This window comes from Larimichthys crocea, unplaced genomic scaffold (assembly GCF_000972845.2).
Source record: "Larimichthys crocea isolate SSNF unplaced genomic scaffold, L_crocea_2.0 scaffold83, whole genome shotgun sequence".
Taxonomy (NCBI): domain Eukaryota; kingdom Metazoa; phylum Chordata; class Actinopteri; family Sciaenidae; genus Larimichthys; species Larimichthys crocea.
Window position 1 is genome coordinate 1,240,315 of NW_020860930.1, and position 20,891 is coordinate 1,261,205.

Here is a 20,891-nt window from a genome sequence, read left to right on the forward strand (position 1 = left end):
TTACTTGGTTAGGAAAGGTGGTAGGAAAGGTGGTAGGGATAAGTGGTTAGGGGGAAAGGTGGTTAGATAGTGGTGTCAGGATAAGTGGTTGGAAAGGTTTTTAGGATAAGCGGGTTAAGATAAGTGCTTAGGAAAGGTGGTTAGTAAATGGCTTAGGAAAGGTGGTTAGGATACATGTGGTTATGAAAAGGTGGTTAGGATAGTGGTTAGGAAAGGTGTTAGGATAAGTGGTTAGGAAGGTGGTAGGAAAGGTGGTTAGGGAAAGGTGGTTAGGATAAGTGTAGGAAGGTGGTTAGAGAAGGTGGTTAGGATAAAGGTGGTTAGGAAAGGTGGTTAGGCTAAGTGGTTAGAAAGGTGGTTAGGACTAAGTGGTTAGGCATGTGGTTAGGATAAGTGGTTAGGAAAGTGGTTCGGAAAGGTTGGTTAAAGGTTGGTTAGGATAAGTGGTTAGGGATAAGTGGTCGAAGGTGGTTAGGGAATAGATAAAGTGGTTAGGATAAGTGGTTAGGAAAGGTGGTTGGATAGGAATGTGGTGGTTAGGATAAGTGGTGGATAAGGTGGTTTAGGAAAGTGGTTAGAGAACGGTGGTTCGGAAAGGGTTAGGAAAAGGTGGTTAGGTAAGTGGTTAGGAAGGTGGTTAGGAAGGTGGTTAGGAATAAGTGGTTAGGAAAGGTGGTAGGGAAAGGTGTTTGGATAAGTGGTTGTTAGGAAAGGTGGTTAGGAACGGTTTGGTTAGGATAAGTGGTTATGGAAAGGTGGTTAGGAAAGGTGGTTAGGATAAGTGGTTAGGAAAGGTGGTTAGGATAAGTGGTTAGGAAAGGTGGTTAGGATAAGTGGTTAGGATAAGTGGTTAGGAAAGGTGGTTAGGATAAGTGGTTAGGAAAGGTGGTTAGGATAAGTGGTTAGGAAAGGTGGTTAGGATAAGTGGTTAGGAAAGGTGTTTAGGATAAGTGGTTAGGAAAGGTGGTTAGGAAAGGTGGTTAGGAAAGGTGGTTAGGATAAGTGGTTAGGAAAGGTGTTTGGAAAGGTGGTGGTTAGGAAAGGTGGTTAGGAAAGGTGGTTAGGATAAGTGGTTAGGGGAAAGGTGGTTAGGATAGTGGTTAGAAGGTGGTAGGTAAAGTGGTTAGGATAAGTGGTTAGGAAAGGTGGTTAGGATAAGTGTTGGATAGTGGTTTTTTTTTTAGGAAAGGTGGTTAGGAAGTGGTTAGGATAAGTGGTTAGGAAAGGTGGTTAGGAAAGGTGGTTAGGATAAGTGGTTAGGAAAGGTGGTTAGGATAAGTGGTTAGGAAAGGTGGTTAGGAAGTGGTTAGGAAAGGTGGTTAGGATAAGTGGTTAGGATAAGTGGTTAGGAAAGGTGGTTAGGATAAGTGGTTAGGAAGTGGTTAGGAAGGTGGTTAGGAAAAGGTGGTTAGGAAAGGTGGTTAGGATAAGTGGTTAGGAAGGTGGTTAGGAAAGGTGGTTAGGAAATGGTAGGAAAGGTGGTTAGGAAAGGTAGGTAGGGATAGTGGTTAGGAAGGTGGTTTGGTAAGGTGGTTAGGATAAGTGTAGGAAAGGTGGTTAGGATAGTGGTTAGGAAAAGGTGGTTAGGAAAGGTGTTAGGAAAGTGGTTAGGAAAGGTGGTTAGGATAAGTGGTTAGGAAAGGTGTTAGGAAAGTGTTAGGTAAGTGGTTAGGAAAGTGGTTGGTTAGGATATTGGTAGGAAAGGTTGTAGGAAAGGGTGTTTAGGATAAGTGGTTAGGATAAGTGGTTAGGAAAGTGTTGTGGTTAGGAAAGGTGGTTAGGATAAAGGTGGTTAGGATAAGTGGTTAGGATAAATAGTGGTTAGGAAAGGTGCGTTAGGAAAGGTTGGTTAGGAAGGTGGTTAGGAAAGGTGGTTAGGATAAGTGGTTAGGAAAGGTGGTTAGGAAAGGTGGTTAGGAAAGGTGGTTAGGGGAAGGTTGTAGGATAAGTGGTTAGGAAGTGGTTAGGATAAGTGGTTAGGAAAGGTGGTTAGGATAAGGGTTAGGATAAGTGGTTAGGATAAGTGGTTAGGAAAGGTGGTTAGGAAAGTGGTTAGGAATAAAGTGGTTAGGCAAAGGTGGTTAGGATAAGTGGTTGGATAAGTGGTTAGGAAAGGTGGTTAGGAAAGGTGGTTGGATAAGTGGTTAGGAAAGGTGGTTGGTTAGGATAAGTGGTTAGGAAAGGTGTTAGGAAAGGTGGTTAGGAAAGGTGGTTAGGAAAGGTGGTTAGGATAAGTGGTTAGGAAAGGTGGTTAGGGTAGTGGTTAGGATAGTGGTTAGGAAAGGTGGTTAGGAAGTAGGAAAGGTGTAGGAAAGGTGGTTAGGAAAGGTGGTTAGGATAAGTGTTAGGAAAGGTGGTGTGGAAAGGTGGTTAGGATAATGGTTAGGAAAGGTGGTTTGGTTAGGAAGGTGGTTAGGATAAGTGGTTAGGAAAGTGTGGTTAGGGAAAGGTGGTTAGGATAAGTTGGTTAGAAGGTGGTTAGGATAAGTGGTTAGGAAAGGTGGTTGGTAAGTGGTTAGGATAAGTGGTTATGAAAGGTGGTTTAGATAGTGGTTAGGAAAGGTGGTTAGGAAAGGTGGTTAGGATAAGTGGTTAGGAAAGGTGGTTAGGAAAGGTGGTTAGGATAAGTGGTTAGGATAAGTGGTTAGGAAAGGTGGTTAGGAAAGGTGGTTAGGAAAGGTGGTTAGGAAAGGTGGTTAGGATAAGTGGTTAGGAAAGGACTCAGGCTCCCTGATCATATAAATCACGCTGTAATGACGTAACCGATTTTAAAGTCACTAATCAGCGTCGTGACGTCACGTATTACTGGTGTCATGTTTCTGATCGCGAGGCGTGATGACGTTTTCTCACCGTTGTCAAGGAAACCGTGTTGCTGCGCGAGCCCTGACAGCGGCCCGTTCTTCTTCGTTAGTCTCTAATAATGACGTCACTTCGACGTCTGTTCGGTAAACACGGTCCAAACCGGGTCCACGGGATCTGGTCCGGGTCCACAGGATCTGGTCCGGGTCAGCCGGTCCGGGTCTGGTCCTGTCTAAAGGTGTAATCCGGTAATCTGCTTCTCTGCTTCAATCCGCCCCGCTGTCCCCGGCAGTGACGTCACATCCACCCGCCGTTGTTTACGCGGTTTTAATTTTCTGAATAAATTACATGGAGAGATGTTTCCTTTGTTTATCTTTCTTTAAAAATGTTTGAAATAAATAAAAATTATTTTAGTCCGTTTAATCCAAACAACCGTACTCTCGCGAGACCGCGTCAGACTGCGGGAACGAGATGACGTCTCCCCGTGCGCGGCCTCTGATTGGTCGGCCACTGTGAGGCGCGGCCTCTGATTGGTCGGCCACTGTGAGGCGCGGCCTCTGATTGGTCGGCCGCTCTGAGTTTAAACGGCAGCCCGCGGAGAGCAGCCGCTGAAGCTAACGTTAGCCTCCGTGTTTGGATGTTTCCCGCCTGAAAGTCCGTGTGTGCCGAACAGAACCGGTCCAAAGTGAGTCCGCCTCACTGCAAGCGTCACTGCTGCGGCTGAATGTGATCACGTGTCCACACGACACGGTAACGACGAAACTAACGCGCGCGTGGGTGGGTTAGCTGGATGTGGCTAATGCTAACAACAGTACCGGTTCCGCTGACCCGGCGAACCGGCTCCGAGTTTAACTCTGCTTAGCCCGGCAAGGGTCCGACAGAGTACTGATCACCTGTGTGTGTGTGTGTGTGTGTGTGTGTGTGTGTGTGTGTGTGTGTGTGTGTGTGTGTGTGTGTGTGTGTCTGTGTCTGTGTGTGTGTGTGTGTGTGTCACAGAGATGATGGAGTCTTGTTTGGGGGGTAAACCGGAGCGGGTCGGTCCGGTGGAGGTGGATGACATCAGGAGAGATTTACTGGGTGAATTCACAGCTCTACCTGCACAGGTAGGTGTCTGTCTGTGTGTGTGTGTGTGTGTGTGTGTGTGTGTGTCTGTACCTGTCTGTCTCATCAGCTGTCTCTCTCTTCAGGACAGTGTGGTTCAGTCTGAGAACCTTCAGGTTTTTCTGAGAGTTCGACCGTTCACTGCAGCAGAGAGCGACAACGCAGGCTCACAGGTAACACACACACCTGATGATGTCACATGACTGTTAGTTTTCATCTTCAACAGCTGCTGCTTTGAAATGTTTTGCTCTTCAGACAGAAAGTTATGTTAAAACATATTTAGATGGTATTAAATGTAACCTGCATCAATAATAATAATAATAATAATATTATTATTATTATTCACTTGATGGTATTTTGCTCTTCAGAGCGTGAGTTTCACTTTCTGTTGAACAGTCAGTCTGTAGTTACAGGTGGCGGTTCAACCTCAGAGACACACCAAACATTCAGAAAGTTCAGGACTGTGTGGTGATTGGCTCATACAGCGGTCAGCGACCTGTAATCACCTGTCTCACTCTCCAGGACTGTGTGACCATCGAGGGGCCGGACACTGTCGTCCTGAAGGCTCCAAAGACCTGTCAATCAAACCGACAGAACGACAAGTCCCTCCCACAGACGGCACAGAGGTTCACCTTCACACAGGTAGACATCACCTGTCTGACATCACTAGACATCACCTGCTGTCTGTCTGTCTGACACCACCTGTCTGTCTCTCAGGTGTTTGGCCCTGGTTCCAGTCAGCAGAAAGTGTTTGAAGGTTCTGTTCGTGGTCTGGTTCGGGACGTTCTGGACGGAGGAAACTGTCTCGTGTTCACGTACGGAGTGACAAACGCTGGAAAGACCTTCACATTCCTGGGTCAGAACACAACCTGTCTGTCTGTCTGTCTGTCTGTCTGTCTGTCTGTCTGTCTGTTCAAATAGCCTGTCGTGCTCTCTAAATGAAGTCAGTGTAGGAGACACGATCACTAACCTGCTGCATGTAAACATGTTCTCCAATTACCTGAACCACACGCACGCTGTAACACACTGTAACACACACACACACACTGTAACACACACACACACTGAACCACACACACACACTGTAACACACACACACACGCTGTAACACACACACACACACACTGTAACACACACTGTAACACACACACTGTAACACACACACTGTAACACACACACACACTGTAACACACACACACACTGTAACACACACTGTAACACACACTGTAACACACACACGCTGTAACACACACTGTAACACACACTGTAACACACACGCTGTAACACACACTGTAACACACGCTGTAACACACACACTGTAACACACACACACACACTGTAACACACACACACACTGTAACACACACTGTAACACACACTGTAACACACACACACACGCTGTAACACACACTGTAACACACACTGTAACACACACACACACACGCTGTAACACACACACTGTAACACACACACTGTAACACACACACACATGCTGGTTGGCCCTGGTGGGTCCTGGTTGGTCCTGGTGGGCCCTGGTTGGTCCTGGTGGGCCCTGGTTGGTCCTGGTTGGTCCTGGTTGGTCCTGGTGGGCCCTGGTTGGTCCTGGTTGGTCCTGGTTGGTCCTGGTGGGTCCTGGTGGGTCCTGGTTGGTCCTGGTTGGTTCTGGTGGGCCCTGGTTGGTCCTGGTGGGCCCTGGTGGGTCCTGGTGGGTCCTGGTTGGTCCTGGTGGGCCCTGGTGGGCCCTGGTGGGCCCTGGTGGGTCTGCAGAGACCGGTTGTGTTTCATTGAGCCTCCTCTGGTTTCTCCTCCATGTTTACAGTCAGTCGTCTGCTTCCTGATGGTGCGAGGGAGAGCGCTCCTATTGGTTGTTGACATGGTCATGTGATTGAACGTTAACATGTCCCAACTTCAGCGTGTTCATTCATTTAAAGGAACCGTCTGTCTGTCTCAGGTCCGGATCACGACAGCGGTCTGCTGCCGCGCTCCCTGTCGGTCATCTTCAACAGCATCGACGGTCGCCTGTACAGCCGCTGCGACCTGAAGCCTCAGCGCTGCAGAGACTTCAGCAGGCTGACTCCAGACCAGCAGGCTGCAGAGAGCAGCAGCAAGAAGAACCTGCTGAGGCTGCTGAAAGAGGTGAGACACGACACGAAGAAACACCTGAACGCAGCACGAGTGTGTGCTAATGTGTGTGTGTGTGTGTGTGTGTGTCCACAGAGTGACAAAAGTCTGACGTCTGGAAGATCGACCTTACTCGACGGTCAGTGAAGTTCACTCTGAAGTCTGATGGTTTAAAGAGTGAACACAGAGTACTGAAGGTGTGTGTGTGTGTGTGTGTGTGTGTGTGTGTGTGTGTGTGCAGGCTCGTCTCTCAGCACTGACAGCAGTGTGAACAGTGTCTCTGACGCTGACAGCTTCTGCCTGGACGTCGACTCAAACGTCCGTTTCTCCGTCTGGGTTTCATTCTGTGAGATTTACAACGACAACATCCACGACCTGCTGGAACAGGTAACATCCAATCAGATCCACTGTATGGATCCACACACACACACACAACCACTGTATTTCAATTTTCTGTGCAGAATTGATTTTGGTTAAATGTCGTATCTGTACCGTCCCCACTGGTACAATAAAACATTAGCTGAAGAATATAACGTGCATCTTTATTCAGTATATGAGCAACATTTAGCTTTATGTTAAAGACACCGTGAGAAATGTTCTCAGGAAAAAAGCCGCTTATCAGTTAATCGTTAATCGATCGATAAGGTCAATCAACTAACGATTAATGAATGAATCCATAATTTGCATCCCTAATATTTATAATTTAATTAATATTTATAATTTAATTAATATTTATAATTTAATTAATTGAGTATTTTTCATTGAAAAATGCAACAAATGTACCACACGGCTGCACAAGGGAAGCTACGAACCTACAGCAGCAGCTGATCTCACTGCCTAGTCCAGCAGCAGTCAGCCCAGAACCAGAACCAGAACCAGCAGCAGCTGATATCACTGCCTAGTCCAGCAGCAGTCAGCCCAGCTCGGCGTCTGTCTTTCAGCCTTTTATTTCACCAAGCTCTCACCAACCACTAAAAGTCAGTCCCACATTTACTCTCTCTGTCTGTCTCTGTCTGTCTCTGTCTGTCTCTGTCTCTGTCTGTCTCTGTCTGTCTCTGTCTGTCTCTGTCTGTCTCTGTCTGTCTCTCTGATCATGTGACTGACGTGTGACATTCAGGTTCCCAGTGGACACCACAAGAGGGCGACGCTGCGTCTGTCTCAGGACGTCAAAGGAAACTCCTTCATCAAAGGTAACTGCCTGTCTGTCTGTCACCTGTCTGTCACCTGTCTGTCTGTGTAACAGGAAGTGACCTCAGTGTCCTGAATGTTTCAGACCTGCGCTGGGTTCAGGTGAACAGTTCTGAGGAGGCGTACAGAGTGATGAAGATCGGGAAGAAGAACCAGAGTTTCTCCTCCACCAGACTGAACCAGCTGTCCAGCAGGAGGTCAGCTGATGTTCCACCTCCACTCTTTATATACTCGTGTGTGTGTGTGTGTGTGTGTGTGTGTGTGTGTGTGTGACAGAGGAGTAATCAGTGTGTTCTGTGTGTTTTGCAGCCACAGCATCTTTTCCATCAGGATCCTCCGTGTGGACGACGTCGGAGTTCCCAGAGTCCTCGGCATCAGCGAGTAAGGCGCCGCTTCCTCCACGCCGTGGAGGTCCGAGCTCGTGTCAGGTCTTTGGTTCTGGATGTAGACGATGACTCTGTTTGTCTTCAGGCTGGCTCTGTGTGACCTGGCCGGTTCTGAGCGCTGCTCTCGGACTCAGAACACCGGAGAGAGACTGAAGGAAGCCGGGAACATCAACAGCTCCCTGCTGACGCTCGGGAAGTGCATCAACGCCATGAGACTGAACCAGCACGCCAAGTACGGCAGCAGAGCCTCAGTGTCACTCAGTGATGATGACGACGATGATGATGACGATGACGATGATTGTGTGTGTGTGTGTGTGTGTGTGTGTGTGTGTCTGCAGGTTCCAGCACCACATCCCGTTCAGGGAGTCCAAGCTCACACACTTCCTGCAGGTCTTCTTCTGTGGTGCCGGCCGCGTCTCCATGGTGGTGAACATCAATCAGAACTCGTCCTGCTTTGACGAGACGCTCAACGTCCTCAAGTTCTCCGCCCTCGCCCAGAAGGTCAGCGCGCGCACACACACACACACACACACACACACACACCATCAGTCTGTTTGACTCAGACGCTCTCCGCCCGTCCAGGTGGTGGTGCTGAACACGAGGCCGGTGATCATCGACGACGCCCCCCACAGGTCGGCCTTGGAGCTGTCGATGATCATCGACGAGGCCGACCGGCGCAGGAATGTGTCAGGGCGGGGCCGGAAGAGCTCGATGGTTGCCTGGGAGACGACCCTGGAGGATGTGCTGGAGGACGAGTACGGGGAAGAGTCGGACGAAGAGGAGGAGGAGGAGGAGGAGAGTGTGATGGAGGGAACGGTGCTGGAGGCGGGGGGTGAGGAAGACAAGGAGCAGGAGGAGAAGGACACGACGATGGAGCAAGGAGAGGAGGTAACGATCACTCAGCAGCTGTCTGTGGGTTCAAACCTGATTGGACGTCGCCCGCTCACACTGAGCACGCTCTGTTTGTGTCAGCAGTCAGACAGAGAGGCGGCGCTGCGTTTGGTTCTGGAGGCTCAGATCAGAGAAGAAGTCAGCGCCGAGTTCATGGAGCTCTTCAACAAGATGGAGAAGGACTACAGGTAAGAGTCCTCCTGATCATGTGACCACAGACAGGTGAGTCAAGGCGTGAAGGCGTGATGATGTCTTCCTGTTTGTCAGCGAACGTCTGGAGAAGGAGAGGGAGATCCTGGAGGAGAGAGCCGAGAAGAGAGTCGAGATCCTGAAGAACCTCGTCAGCAAGACAGCGGACCTGCCCGCGGTCAGCACCGACAACAGCAAGGTGAGTAACCATGACTCAGCAGGAAGTCATCACTGATTAGTGATGATGATGATGATGATGATGATGATGATGTCGTCAGGAGGAGCAGGCGGCTCTGCTGGAGGGAATCATCGGCTCGTTGACCGAAGACCTGCAGAAGATCCGAGAGGACGCTCAGAGTGTTCACCACTGCCTCGCCGAGCACTCACAGGAGGTACTCCACCTTCTTCTTCTGTGGCGGAGGCAGAGGGTGGAGAACCTGGATCAGTTTCACCGTCTGGTTTCTGTTTGCAGAGCTCGGAGCAGCAGCAGCAGAAGTTGACGGAGCTGATGGAGATCTGTCAGCAGAAGGACGACGTCATCGACAAACTGCAGGCAGCCGTGGAGGACGCTGTGGAGAGCGCCACCAGAGACGTAAGTCCACGTCCTCCACCTTTCCTCCTCCTTCTCCATCTTCACCATCATGTGCGATCTGTAGGCGCCAACAGGAAGTGTCCTCTCTAACTCGGCTGATGCTTCCTGTCTTTCAGAAGACGCTGGCGGAGTCGATCAGGTCGGAGCTGCTGCACCTCCAGCAGACCTGCCGCTGTGTGAGGAGGGCAGGAGGAGAGGAGGTGGAGGAGAGCAGGAAACGACAGCGTGAAGCTCCACAGGAGGAGGAGAAGGAGAGGGAGCCAGCGAAGAAGAGATGTGAGGAGATGGAGGAGATGATGAAGGCGATGATGGAGCTTTGCACTATCTTCCATGTTCTCCTCTCTCTGCTCCTCAGTTGTTCTGGAGGAGGAGATCTGGAGGCTTCAGGGGGAGAACGACAAGAAAGAGGAGGCGATCGTGGAGCTGAGGGAGAGGGAGGAGAGAAGGAGGAGGGGGCTGGAGGAGGAGCTGGGGAGGCGTGAGGAGGAGGTGGAGGAGCTGAAGAAGCAGAAGGTTTTACTGGAGCAGAAGGTGGAGAAGCTGACAGGTACGAGCTGAGCTTCAAGAGCAGGAGCTCCGCCTTCTGACGCCGTGACACCACTGATGTTCTCTCCCTCCCCCTCTCTCTCCTCCCTCCCCCTCTCTCTCCTCCCTCCCCCTCTCTCTCCTCCCTCCCCCTCTCTCTCCTCCTCTCTCTCCTCCTCTCTCTCCTCTCTCCTCCTCCCACCCTCCTCCTCCCTCCCCCTCTCTCTCCTCCCTCCCTCCCCCCTCCTCTCCTCCCTCTTCCCCCCTCCTCTCCTCCCACCTCCTTTCTCTCCTCCCACCTCCTCCTCCCTCCCCCTCTCTCTCCTCCCTCCCTCCCCCTCTCTCTCCTCCTCCCTCCCCCCTCCTCCCCTCCCTCTCCTCCCCCTCCCTCCCCGTCTCTCTCCTCCCACCTCCTTTCTCTCCTCCCACCTCCTCCTCCCTCCCCCTCTCTCCTCCCACCTCCTCTGTAGCTCTGGACGAGTGTTCAAACTGTGACTCGCTGTTTTTGTCTCTGGAGTCTGAGCAAAGAGAAACGAGCCGACTGTCCAAAGAGAACAAAGCTCTGGTGAACGGCATCTTCCAGCTGCAGACCGAGGTACGGACACGTGACGGACACGCGACGCCTTACGTGGAGGTGGAGGCCCCTTTGTGGAGGCCTCCACCTCCACGTCGGCCTCCTCAGCGCTAACCTCGTCTTTCTGTCGACTCCTCAGGTGACCGCTCTCCAGGCTCAGCTCAAACAGCAGACCGATCGGTGCGACAGCCTATCAGAGCAGCTCCACGCCGCAGAGGCTCGCCTCCGCGACCTGGGGAGCCAATCAGAGGAGAAGGCCAACACCATTAGCAGTCTGACACAGGAAGTGGAGCGTCTGAGACAGGAAGTCCAGGTTGGTCATCTGTAATGAGTCATCATACACACTGACCACACCTGCTGTCAGCTGATGTTTGATTGGTTGGTTCAGGTGGAGGAGGGGCGGAGCAGCAGTGTTTTCCATGCTGCCATGGAGGAGCTGAAGAAGGAGAGCGTGGCGGCGCTGCAGAGATCAGCTGACAGGTGTGAACAGGTGGATGACCTGCAGAGAGAGAACAGGCGGCTGGAGGACGCTCTGACACTCAGGTACACCTGACAGGTGATCAGTACTGTCGCTCATCCATCATTACACACCTGAACCGACTTCTGTCGTACCTGCAGCCAGGACAGGTGTGTCGAGCTCAGCGAGCAGCTGGCCAATCAGAAAGCAGAATTCACCCGACAGCTCCAGAGCCTGAGGGTGGAGCTCGAGTCTGAGGGTGGAGCTCTGCGAGGGAGACTGCAGGAGGTGGAGAGGTCGGAGAAAGAGAGGAGGAGACACCTGGAGAGAGAGAACGAAGGTAAGAGAGCGGTAACCATGGTAACGTATGTGTGTGTGTGTGTGTGTGTGTGTGTGTGTGACATGTTTGTGTATTTTTTTTTTTTTTTTTTTTGTCAGAGCTGCTTCGAGTTTCATCTGAAAAAGAAAAACTGATTGAAGAAAGTTACAGAGAGACGGAAACGCTGAGACGAGGTAACTCCATCTGTGTGTCTCCATCTCTGTGTGTCTCCATCTCTGTGTGTCTCCATCTGTGTGTGTCTCCATCTGTGTGTGTCTCCATCTGTGTGTCTCCATCTGTGTGTCTCCATCTGTGTGTGTCTCCATCTGTGTGTCTCCATCTCTGTGTGTCTCCATCTGTGTGTCTCCATCTCTGTGTGTCTCCATCTGTGTGTGTCTCCATCTCTGTGTGTCTCCATCTCTTTATTGATGTGATCAGCTGATGACTGTTTGTGTCCTCTGTGTCAGAACTGGAGCATCTGAAGGAAGGCCTGCAGAGGAGGGAGAAGGAGAACCGACAGGTGGAGGGGGAGGAGAAGGAGAACCGACAGGGGGAGGAGAAGAAGGCGTCAGTGGTGGAGGAGCTGAAGCAGGAGATGGAGAGACTCCAGGAGAGGAGGGGGAGACGACAGGAGGAGGACCGAGACTTTGAGGCCGTGAAGAGAGAGATGGAGCGACTGACGGAGGAAAGAGAGACACACCTGAACAAACAGGTAAGACACACACACACACACACACACACGTCTGTGTCACAGTGGAGAAGCTCACACAGGTAAATGTGTCATGTCCAATATGTCCAACAGGACGTCTGCGTCTCTCCTCTGAGGTCCAACAGGAAGAAAACCCCCAAAACAACGACGGCGAGGAAGAGGAAGAGCTGCGAGGTGCAGGTGTGTGTGTGTGTGTGTGTGTGTCTTACGTGTGTGTGTGTCTTACCTGTGTGTGTGTGTCTTACCTGTGTGTGTGTGTCTTACCTGTGTGTGTGTGTGTGTGTGTGTGTGTGTGTGTGTGTCTTACCTGTCTGTGTGTGTGTGTGTCTTACCTGTCTGTGTGTGTGTGTGTGTCTTACCTGTCTGTGTGTGTGTGTGTGTCTTACCTGTCTGTGTGTGTGTGTGTGTGTCTTACCTGTCTGTGTGTGTGTGTGTGTGTGTGTGTGTCTTACACGTGTGTGTGTGTGTGTGTGTGTGTCTTACACCTGTCTGTGTGTGTGTGTGTGTGTGTGTGTCTTACCTGTCTGTGTGTGTGTGTGTGTCTTACCTGTGTGTATTTTCATGTTTTTTGTTTATTTTCAGGATCTCGTGTTCAGTGAGAACAAAAGAAACCGATTGAGAGCGAACAACAAACAGGTGAGAGACAGACAGACATGAAGACAGACATGAAGACAGAGAGACAGACATGAAGACAGACAGACATGAAGACAGACATGAAGACAGAGAGACAGACATGAAGACAGAGAGACAGACATGAAGACAGACAGACAGACATGAAGACAGACATGAAGACAGAGAGACAGACATGAAGACAGACATGAAGACAGACATGAAGACAGACATGAAGACAGAGAGACAGACAGACATGAAGACAGACAGACTTCCTTCCTGTCAGTGGCTGAGTATCTGTCTGTCTCTCTCCAGTCGTCGGTGGTGAAGACAGACGGGGCTCTTCAGAAGATCGGGGAGTTGATCCAAAGCTCTCCGTCCATCCTGAGCAGCAAAGGTCAGTGTGGCGTCACGTATGTTATAACACTGAATACTTGTGTAATCTGATTACAGCTGAGACGGAGAGTACAAAGAGTGAAGACATAATGTCCTCGTGTGTTTGCTGCGGTTGGTTGTTGTACTGACATCATCCAGCAGAGGGCGCTGCTGCTCTGTGTCCAGCTTCCTGTTTCATCCTCTGTCTCTGCAGCTAAAACCATCATTGGCCTGGTCAGTGGACATTCAGTGGATACGGTTACCACGGCAACCAAGACGAGACGAGGACGGAAAAAACTTTACCACACGGACACCTCGTCTCAGCTGCTCGACTCTCTGCACACGGTGAGTGTGCTCCTATCTTTGTGAGGTCCGACTACAGCTTCAGACATCAAGCCTGAGGATGTTTACGTAAAGTCAAGACGTCTGACGTAAAGTGAGGGCACCTGTCGTAAAGTCTGGACGTTTTGTCTGTTGTAAAGTCTGGACGTTTTTTTTATCGTAAAGTCTGGACGTTTTTTTTATCGTAAAGTCTGGACGTTTTTTTTTTTTTTTTTTTTTCGTAAAGTCTGGACGTTTTTTTTTTTTATCGTAAAGTCTGGATGTTTGTTTTGTCGTAAAGTCTGGACGTTTGTTTTGTCGTAAAGTCTGGACGTTTGTTTTGTCGTAAAGTCTGGATGTTTGTTTTGTCGTAAAGTCTGGATGTTTGTTTTGTCGTAAAGTCTGGACGTTTGTTTTGTCGTAAAGTCTGGGCGTTTTGTCGTAAAGTCTGGATGTTTGTCATGTTTGGTTTCAGATGTCAGAAGCAGCAGAGGAGGAGAATGCTCACCTGATCATTAAGAGACAGCTGCGGTCCAAGACCTGCAGGAAGTGACATCACGATGACAACACTACGCTGAAAACCATCTCGGGGATGAAAACCTCTCAGGACACATTGAGAATGAGACTTTTCTCTTCAGTGAGTCTAAAGAAGAGTTTAATTTTAAATATCTGTACAGTTTCTGTTTTTAGTTTTTTTAGGTTGTGATTTGTTTTTTTTGGGGTTTTTTCATCGCTCGGGATCAATAAACAGAACAGTGACAAAACTTTTCACATTATGGAAAATAAAAATGATTCCCAGCCTCTGTCTAAACAACGCTCATCTGTTCTCTTCACGCAAATATTCAAACAGAAATACTCAAAATAAAACCCTTAAAATGTTTCAAAGAAACTGAGCTGAACCTTGATCCTTGATCCTTGATCCTTGAACCAAGCCTCTTAGTTCTGGTCTGGTGTGTCCAGAACCTGCGCAGGCTGTTATCCAGGTGTCTTTGAGGCCGGTAGAGCTCCACCTGTTGACGACATGTTCTTCGGTGATGTGGAATAAACCGGGTTCTTTGTGTCTGAATCCGAGTTTGATCCATTCGGTCCAATAAGTCGCAGAGCGCCACGATAAAATAATTTAATCACTGTTCAAGTTAACGAGCTGAACAGAGAGAGCGAAATCAAACATGAATTATTATTTAGAATAAATTAATTTCAGATTTCAATGATCAGGTCTGATAAAACTTTAGAGATGATCGACTTTAAAGAATCAAACTATACGTTTTTAAAGGTTAACGTGTTCAGCAGGAGCCAATGAGCTTTGAGCCACAGACAGGAAGTCAGACAGCTGAGAAAAATGTTGAATAAAACCAGATTTTAACTTTAATTTGTTAAAAACAACAACAGACAAATGACCTGTCACAGTATTCTAATCTAGACTCTAACGAGGAAACCTTCACTGTCCAGTGAAGACTCTTATTTTGACATAAGATCCTGTCACTGTAAGCTTCCTGCTGATGTCAAAATAAGAGTCATTTACTGTGACAAACTTTCACTGAAAACTAACTGTACAGAAGACATTCACTGAAATACAAAGTTTTTAATGTTTCATGTATAAATTAATTCATCATAATTAATAAACACCTTCAACTTTTGTTATTTTAATGTAAAAATTAAGTTAATAAACCAACATCTGCATATAAACAAGTGTTTGTTGTGATTGGTTGTCTCCAGTTTCAGAGTGTAATCACAAGTAATTACATTAATTCTGATCAACGAGTCGTCAACTTTGCTACCAGCCAATCATCATCCAGGTCCCCAGCAGCAGCTGATCTCACTGCCTAGTCCAGCAGCAGTCAGCCCAGCTCGGCGTCTGTCTTTCAGCCTTTTATTTCACCAAGCTCTCACCAACCACTAAAAGTCAGTCCCACATTTACTCGTGGAGCAGCGGTGACCTCCAGGTAGCTAAGATGTCTATGACCTTTGACCTGCTCAACCCCACAGCACTGACTCTGACAGACACTTCCTGTTCACATCACCGGTCCTCTGCCACACGCTCAGTTTGATGCATTCTGTTCTCCACACACGCACTGTGTGAACAAAGCTAAAGATTACCCGAGTCTGTTGAGAGATACTGAGGCAGCTGGACCTGGTGTATCCACATCTCTCACACACTCACACTCACCACACACTTTTGATGGCTGGTCACTGATGGTCGGTTACTTCCTGTGTGTCTGCAGGTGTGTCTCCATCTTCTTTGTGGAGTTTCAGGCTCCATTTTGGAGCGACTACTCAGCAAACGCATGGATCCACAGCCTGGTGGACTGCACCACCATGCTCTGTGGTCAGTACTGATGATCAAACAAGTCCACATCAATCAGCTGAACAGGCTGACCCCTCTGTGTGGTGTGTGTGTGTGTGTGTGTGTGTGTGTGTGTGTGTGTGTGTGTGGTGTGTGTGTTGTGTGTGTGCTGTTGCATGCACGCTCCTGTCGGCAGCCTGGTTGGAACCGTTGGTCATGCCGCGTCTCAGTGATGCTCGGCGGGCTCCTGTCCTCCTGTGGCTCCTCCTCAGCTCCTTCAGCACCAGTCTGGAACTCTCTACTTCAACATGGGAGTCCTGACAGGTCCACAACATGTCCGCACTTTACAAACGGCCCTCACTTTACAAAACTGTCCCACTTTTACAGGCACGCGCCCTCACTTTACAGGACGCGCCCTCACTTTAAAAAACACACCCTCACTTTACAAACGCACCCTCACTTTACAGGCCGCGCCCTCACTTTACCGGCACGCTCCCTCACTTTACAGGCACGGCCCTCACTTTACAGGCACGCGCCTCACTTTACAAACACTCTCACATTACAAACGCCCCTCACTTTACAAACGCCCCCCTCACTTACAAACGCACCCCTCACTTTACAAACGCCCCCTTCACTTTACCAAACGCCCCCTCACTTTACAGGCACGCTCTCACTTTACAGGCACGTCTCAACTTACAGGCACGCTCTCACTTTACAAACGCGTCCTCACTTTACAAACGCGCCTCACTTTACAAACATGTCCTCACTTAACAATGGCCCTCCTTTACAAACGCCACCCTCACTTTACAGGCACGCGCCCTCACTTTACAAAACACGCTCTCACTTTACAAACGCCCCCTCACTTTACAAACGCCCCCCACTTTACAAACGCCCCCTCACTTTACAAACGCCCCCTCACTTTACAGGCACGCTCTCACTCAGGCCACGCTCTCACTTTAACAGGCACGCTCTCACTTTACAAACGCGTCCTCCACTTTACCAAACGCGCCCTCACTTTACAAACATGTCCTCCTAACAAATGGCCCTCACTTTACAAACGCGTCCTCACTTAAACAAATGGCCCTCCTTTAACAACGCGCCCCTCACTTTACAAACATGTCCTCATTTACAGGGCATCCCCACTTTACCAAACATGTGCTCTGTCTCCAGTGTGTGGGTCTTTGCTCTCTGTTACACCCCGGCCATTGCCATGGTCGGCTGTTACTTCCGTCAGCGGAAGGCGTTGGCGTACGGCATCGCCATGTCGGCAGCGGGATCGGCACCTTCGTGTTTGCGCCGGTGGGTGCAGCTGCTCATCGAGCTGTACTCGTGGAGAGGGGCGCTGCTGTCCTCAGCGCCTTTGTCGCCAACCTCTGTGTGTGTGGGCGCTGCTTGGACCAATCACAGTGCGGAAGGATGAGGAGGAGGGAGGCGGCGGGGAAGAGAGACTTGGTGATGAGCACACAGTACCAGCAACTAGCAAACTGAGGCCATAGCAACAGTGTAGAAAGACATGTAAACACACGATCAGGTCTGGAGGTTGTTCCACAAACTTTGGACCCTTTGGTGCCGTGACCGCTCCTGTGGACCTGTAGATGGTGGGACTTATTAACTTGTTGACTCTGACACAGATCCACGTCTCTGTCTCTGATGCAGGTCACATCTCGGACGCCGAGCTCGCACACACTGTCCAACCATCAGAGACAGCCTTTTGTCACCAGCCAAGTCTTCGTCACCTTCGTCCCTGCCCTTACTGTCGGGAAACACCCCGCCCCTCAGCTGCAGAGGGGGTGGTGCTTCAGCTCCTGCTTCCTGTCCAGTAAAGAATTACCGTTTCCTGCTGTTGCCGGACTTCCTGGGCCTGGCCTTGTCCTTCCTGTTCCTGGCGTGCGGCTGCAGCCTTCCCTTCGTCTACCTGGTGCCGTACGCTCTGCGGCGGGGTCAGCCATCAGCAGGCCGCCTTCCTCATGTTCTCTCCTGGGAGTCATCGACATCGTCGGGGACATCACGTTCGGGCTGGCTGACGGACCGAAGGTATGGCTGAGTGACAGGAAGTGGAGTCCAGGTGAGGGGTTATGCAGTCAGGGGTCTGAACTGTGGTTTCGTCTCAGGTGTTGTTTAAGCCGTACCGCCTGGCGTCGTACGTTTCTCGGTGGGGATGGAGGGTCTCTGCTGCCTCTTTGTGCCGTTGCTTCGGTCCTTCCCCTTCCTCATACCCTTCGCCGTCCTCTACGGTTACTTTCGACGGCGGCCTACGTGGCACTGATCCCCGTGGTGACATCAGACCTCGTGGGAAACTCCGTACCTGTCCTCGGCGCTGGGCGTGTCTACTTTCTCCACGCCATCCCTTACCTTGTTAGCCCGCCACATTGGAGGGTGAGAAACTGAGACATCCCCGCCCACCCTGCCTTACATCACGTATGACCTGCTGGTCTGAGGCGTGTGACCTAACATTGAACAAGAAGATAACTTCTGTTGAACCTCGTTACATAAGCTCAGGCAGCTGATTGGTCAGTCAGCGATGACACAAGAACAAAGAGCCGAGCTGAAAAACCAAATCTGTTTTATCGGTTCGTCTGTGAAGGAACTCTCCGTGACTTACAGACTTTATGCTGAGACAGATGGCAAACGCTAAAGGAGAAACTCTGAAACATGACGCAGCATTATTAACAAGCCTGAAACATTGACGGCAGCATTTAATAACGAACCTGAAACGAGTAACAAGCTCTGAAACATGACGCAGCCTTAATAACAAACTTGAAACATGACCGCAGCATTAGTAACAAGCTCTGAAACATGACGCCGCATTAATAAACAAGCTCTGAAACATGACGCAGCATTAAACAACAAGCTCTGACATATGACGCAACATTAGTAACAAGCTCTGAAACATTGAGCAGCATTAGTAACAAGCTCCGAAAACATGACGCAGCAATTAATAACAAGCTCCGAAACATTACGCAGCATTAGTAACAAGCTCCGAAACATGACGCAGCATTAATAAGAAGCTCCGAACATGACGCAGCCTAATAAGAAGCTCTGAAACATGACGCAGCATTAATAAGAAGCTCTGAACACATGCAAGCTCTCGTAACAAGCTCTGAAACAGACGCACATTAATAACAAGCTCTGAAACCGACGCAGCATTAGTAACAAGCTCAAACATGACGCAAGCATTAATAACAAGCTCTGAAACATGACGCCAGCATGTAACAAGCTCTGCAACATGACACAGCATTGTAACACAGCTCTAAACATGCCGCAGGATTAGTAGCAAGCTCTTGAAACATGACGGCAGTTATAACAAGCTCTGAAACATGACGCAGCATTAATAACAAGCTCTGAAACATGACGCCGCATTAGTAACAAGTTCTGAAACATGACGCAGCATTAGTACACAAGCTCTGAAACATGACGCAGCATTAGTAACAAGCTCTGAAACATGACGCAGCATTAAAATAACAAGCTCTTGAAACATGACGCAGCATTAGTAACAAGTTCTGCAACATGACGCAGCATTAGTAACAAGTTCGAAACATGACACAGCATTATTAACAACCGCCTGAAACATGACACAGCATTAATAACAAGCTCTGAAACATGACGCAGCATTAGTAACACGCTCTGAAACATGACACGCATTAATAACAAGCTCTGAAACATGACGCCGCATTAATAACAAACTCTGAAAACATGACGCAGCATTATAACAAGCTCTGTGAAACATGACGCGCATTAGTTACAAGCTCCGAAACATGACGCAGCATTAGTAACAAGCTCTGAAACATGACACAGCATTAATAAACAAGCTCTGAAACATGACGCAGCATTAATAACAAACTCTGAAAAATGACGCAGCATTAATAACAAGCTCTTGAAACATGACGCAGCATTATAACAAGTTCTGAAAACATGAACACAGCAATTCTTATAACAAGCCTGAAACATGACACAGCATTAATAACAAGCTCTGAAACATGACGCAGCATAGTAACAAGCTCTGAAACATGACACAGCATTAATAACAAGCTCTGAAAACATGACGCAGCATTAGTAACAAAGTCTGAAACATGACGCAGCATTAATAACAAGCTCTGAAACATGACGCAGCATTAGTAACAAGCTCTGAAACCTGACGCGCATTAATAAAAGCAGTATTAGTAACAAACATCAATCAGTCGTTAGTGTCCAACATGATGGAACATCAGAAACGTCTTCAGGCGTCTCGTTTACGTCTCAGTCCTCCACTGATCGTTTCTTCTTCCTGCAGGTTGGATGGTTGACCTCACAGGAAGGTTACACGGCCACCTTCTTCCTCAGTGGTGCTGCCATGCTGGCCAGCTCGCTCGTCCTTTCTATTGTTGCTGTGATTCCCACTGCCGCCGCAAGTGACCACCATCATTAATGACACCAAGCACTAGCTCCACCCCCACATCCTGTCCCAACCCATCAGAATGCTTCATCACCTGTAACAAGGTGACGGTCACACAGGTGTTGGAGGGGCTGTGATTGGCCAAGGCAGGCGACAGTCAAACACTTCACAGGAGTGGTCTGTTTAGTCTGCTGAAGGCCAATAACACTGTAACAAGCTTTTATTTTGTAGTAAAGACTTCCTGTTCCTGTGTTTTTAATTGTTGTAAGCTCGCCCATCGTTCAGTCACATGATGGACGAGCTAAACAGGACGCTGCCCGTGGTCTCAAACAGGCAGTGACTTTGCTCAGGTTGAACTGCAGCTGTGCCAAGTTCCGCTGTTTCCTGTTGTACCTGAGGACCTGTTTACATTTTAGAAATGTTTGAAATGACCCTGTTGCTCTATGGAAGATTTAAAATGCCAAAATAAACAAGAATTTTTTAGTTTGTTTAAATGTTATGTCACACGTTAATCTGACGTCTGTTAACTCCTGTTGAACCCACACTGACCTGTGGATCAGCTGAACGGTGTCTCTGTCATTCGTACGTCTGTTCTCACTCTATGTAACTTTGGGCTCCGGTCGGGACGAAGTACGTAACGCTTTACGCACTAAGTCACACAGCAGCAACTATTTCACTGATTCTGGTGAAACTGGATCATATTTTATGGAGGAAATGTTTTCTGGTTTTCCCTCTGATGTTCCTCCGGCTGCTCCGCCTCAACTCTCTGTGATTTACAGAGTTTATGATGGACCGTGAAAGTAAACTGCTGACAGCTGTAGCTGCTGTTAGCTCAGTTCGTCAGCTTGGCAGTGAGCTCAGAGCGACGGTACCCGTCGCTCTGAGCTCACTCCAAGCTGACGAACTGAGTGTTTTGTACCAACAGGCGTTATGGACGACCAGGAAGAAGAAGAGGAGGTAACCAGGCTCAGCAGCCTCTATGGACATGATGGCAGGGGAGCAGAGAGTGAAGAGGACGCTGACGGAGGAAGCTAAGAAGAGAAAAGGAGAGGGTGAGCGAGCAAGAAGCCGCCGGACAA

The 20,891-nt window shown here is 49.1% G+C and overlaps 2 protein-coding genes and 1 pseudogene across 4 annotated transcripts in view; 2 read left to right on the plus strand and 1 right to left on the minus strand.

Annotated features, from left to right (window-relative positions):
• Window positions 1–3,982, minus strand: part of bbs1 (Bardet-Biedl syndrome 1) — a 15,543-nt gene extending 11,561 nt beyond the window's left edge. Inside the window, exon 1 of one of the 2 annotated variants that reach the window (XM_027277139.1) lies at window positions 3,955–3,982. In XM_027277139.1, the coding sequence (XP_027132940.1) occupies window positions 3,955–3,967 (13 nt within the window). In that variant the 5' untranslated portion in view covers window positions 3,968–3,982. Of the gene's footprint in view, window positions 1–2,850; window positions 3,227–3,954 lie in introns of those variants that run through there. The other variant, XM_027277140.1, reaches the window with a different exon arrangement.
• On the plus strand, window positions 3,357–13,967 carry kif20bb (kinesin family member 20Bb). Of its 2 annotated transcripts, none has more exons than XM_027277136.1 (31): window positions 3,357–3,576; window positions 3,796–3,902; window positions 3,987–4,073; window positions 4,423–4,542; window positions 4,618–4,756; window positions 5,852–6,036; window positions 6,118–6,160; window positions 6,263–6,408; window positions 7,139–7,211; window positions 7,295–7,406; window positions 7,519–7,590; window positions 7,681–7,827; window positions 7,934–8,096; window positions 8,178–8,483; window positions 8,568–8,674; window positions 8,754–8,874; window positions 8,954–9,067; window positions 9,148–9,267; window positions 9,384–9,543; window positions 9,623–9,814; window positions 10,263–10,387; window positions 10,506–10,679; window positions 10,755–10,909; window positions 10,985–11,163; window positions 11,262–11,336; window positions 11,610–11,854; window positions 11,945–12,031; window positions 12,434–12,487; window positions 12,776–12,857; window positions 13,050–13,180; window positions 13,632–13,967. In XM_027277136.1, the coding sequence occupies exons 2-31, from the start codon at window positions 3,798–3,800 to the stop codon at window positions 13,707–13,709; spliced, it is 3,897 nt and encodes a 1,298-aa protein (XP_027132937.1). In that variant the 5' UTR covers window positions 3,357–3,576; window positions 3,796–3,797; the 3' UTR covers window positions 13,710–13,967. The 2 variants fall into 2 exon arrangements, with proteins under 2 accessions (XP_027132937.1, XP_027132938.1); XM_027277137.1 differs by having other exon boundaries at window positions 8,571–8,674.
• Window positions 13,968–15,108: 1,141 nt separating this feature from the next.
• On the plus strand, window positions 15,109–19,949 carry LOC113745545 (monocarboxylate transporter 12-B-like; annotated as a pseudogene).
• Window positions 19,950–20,891: the final 942 nt, after the last annotated feature.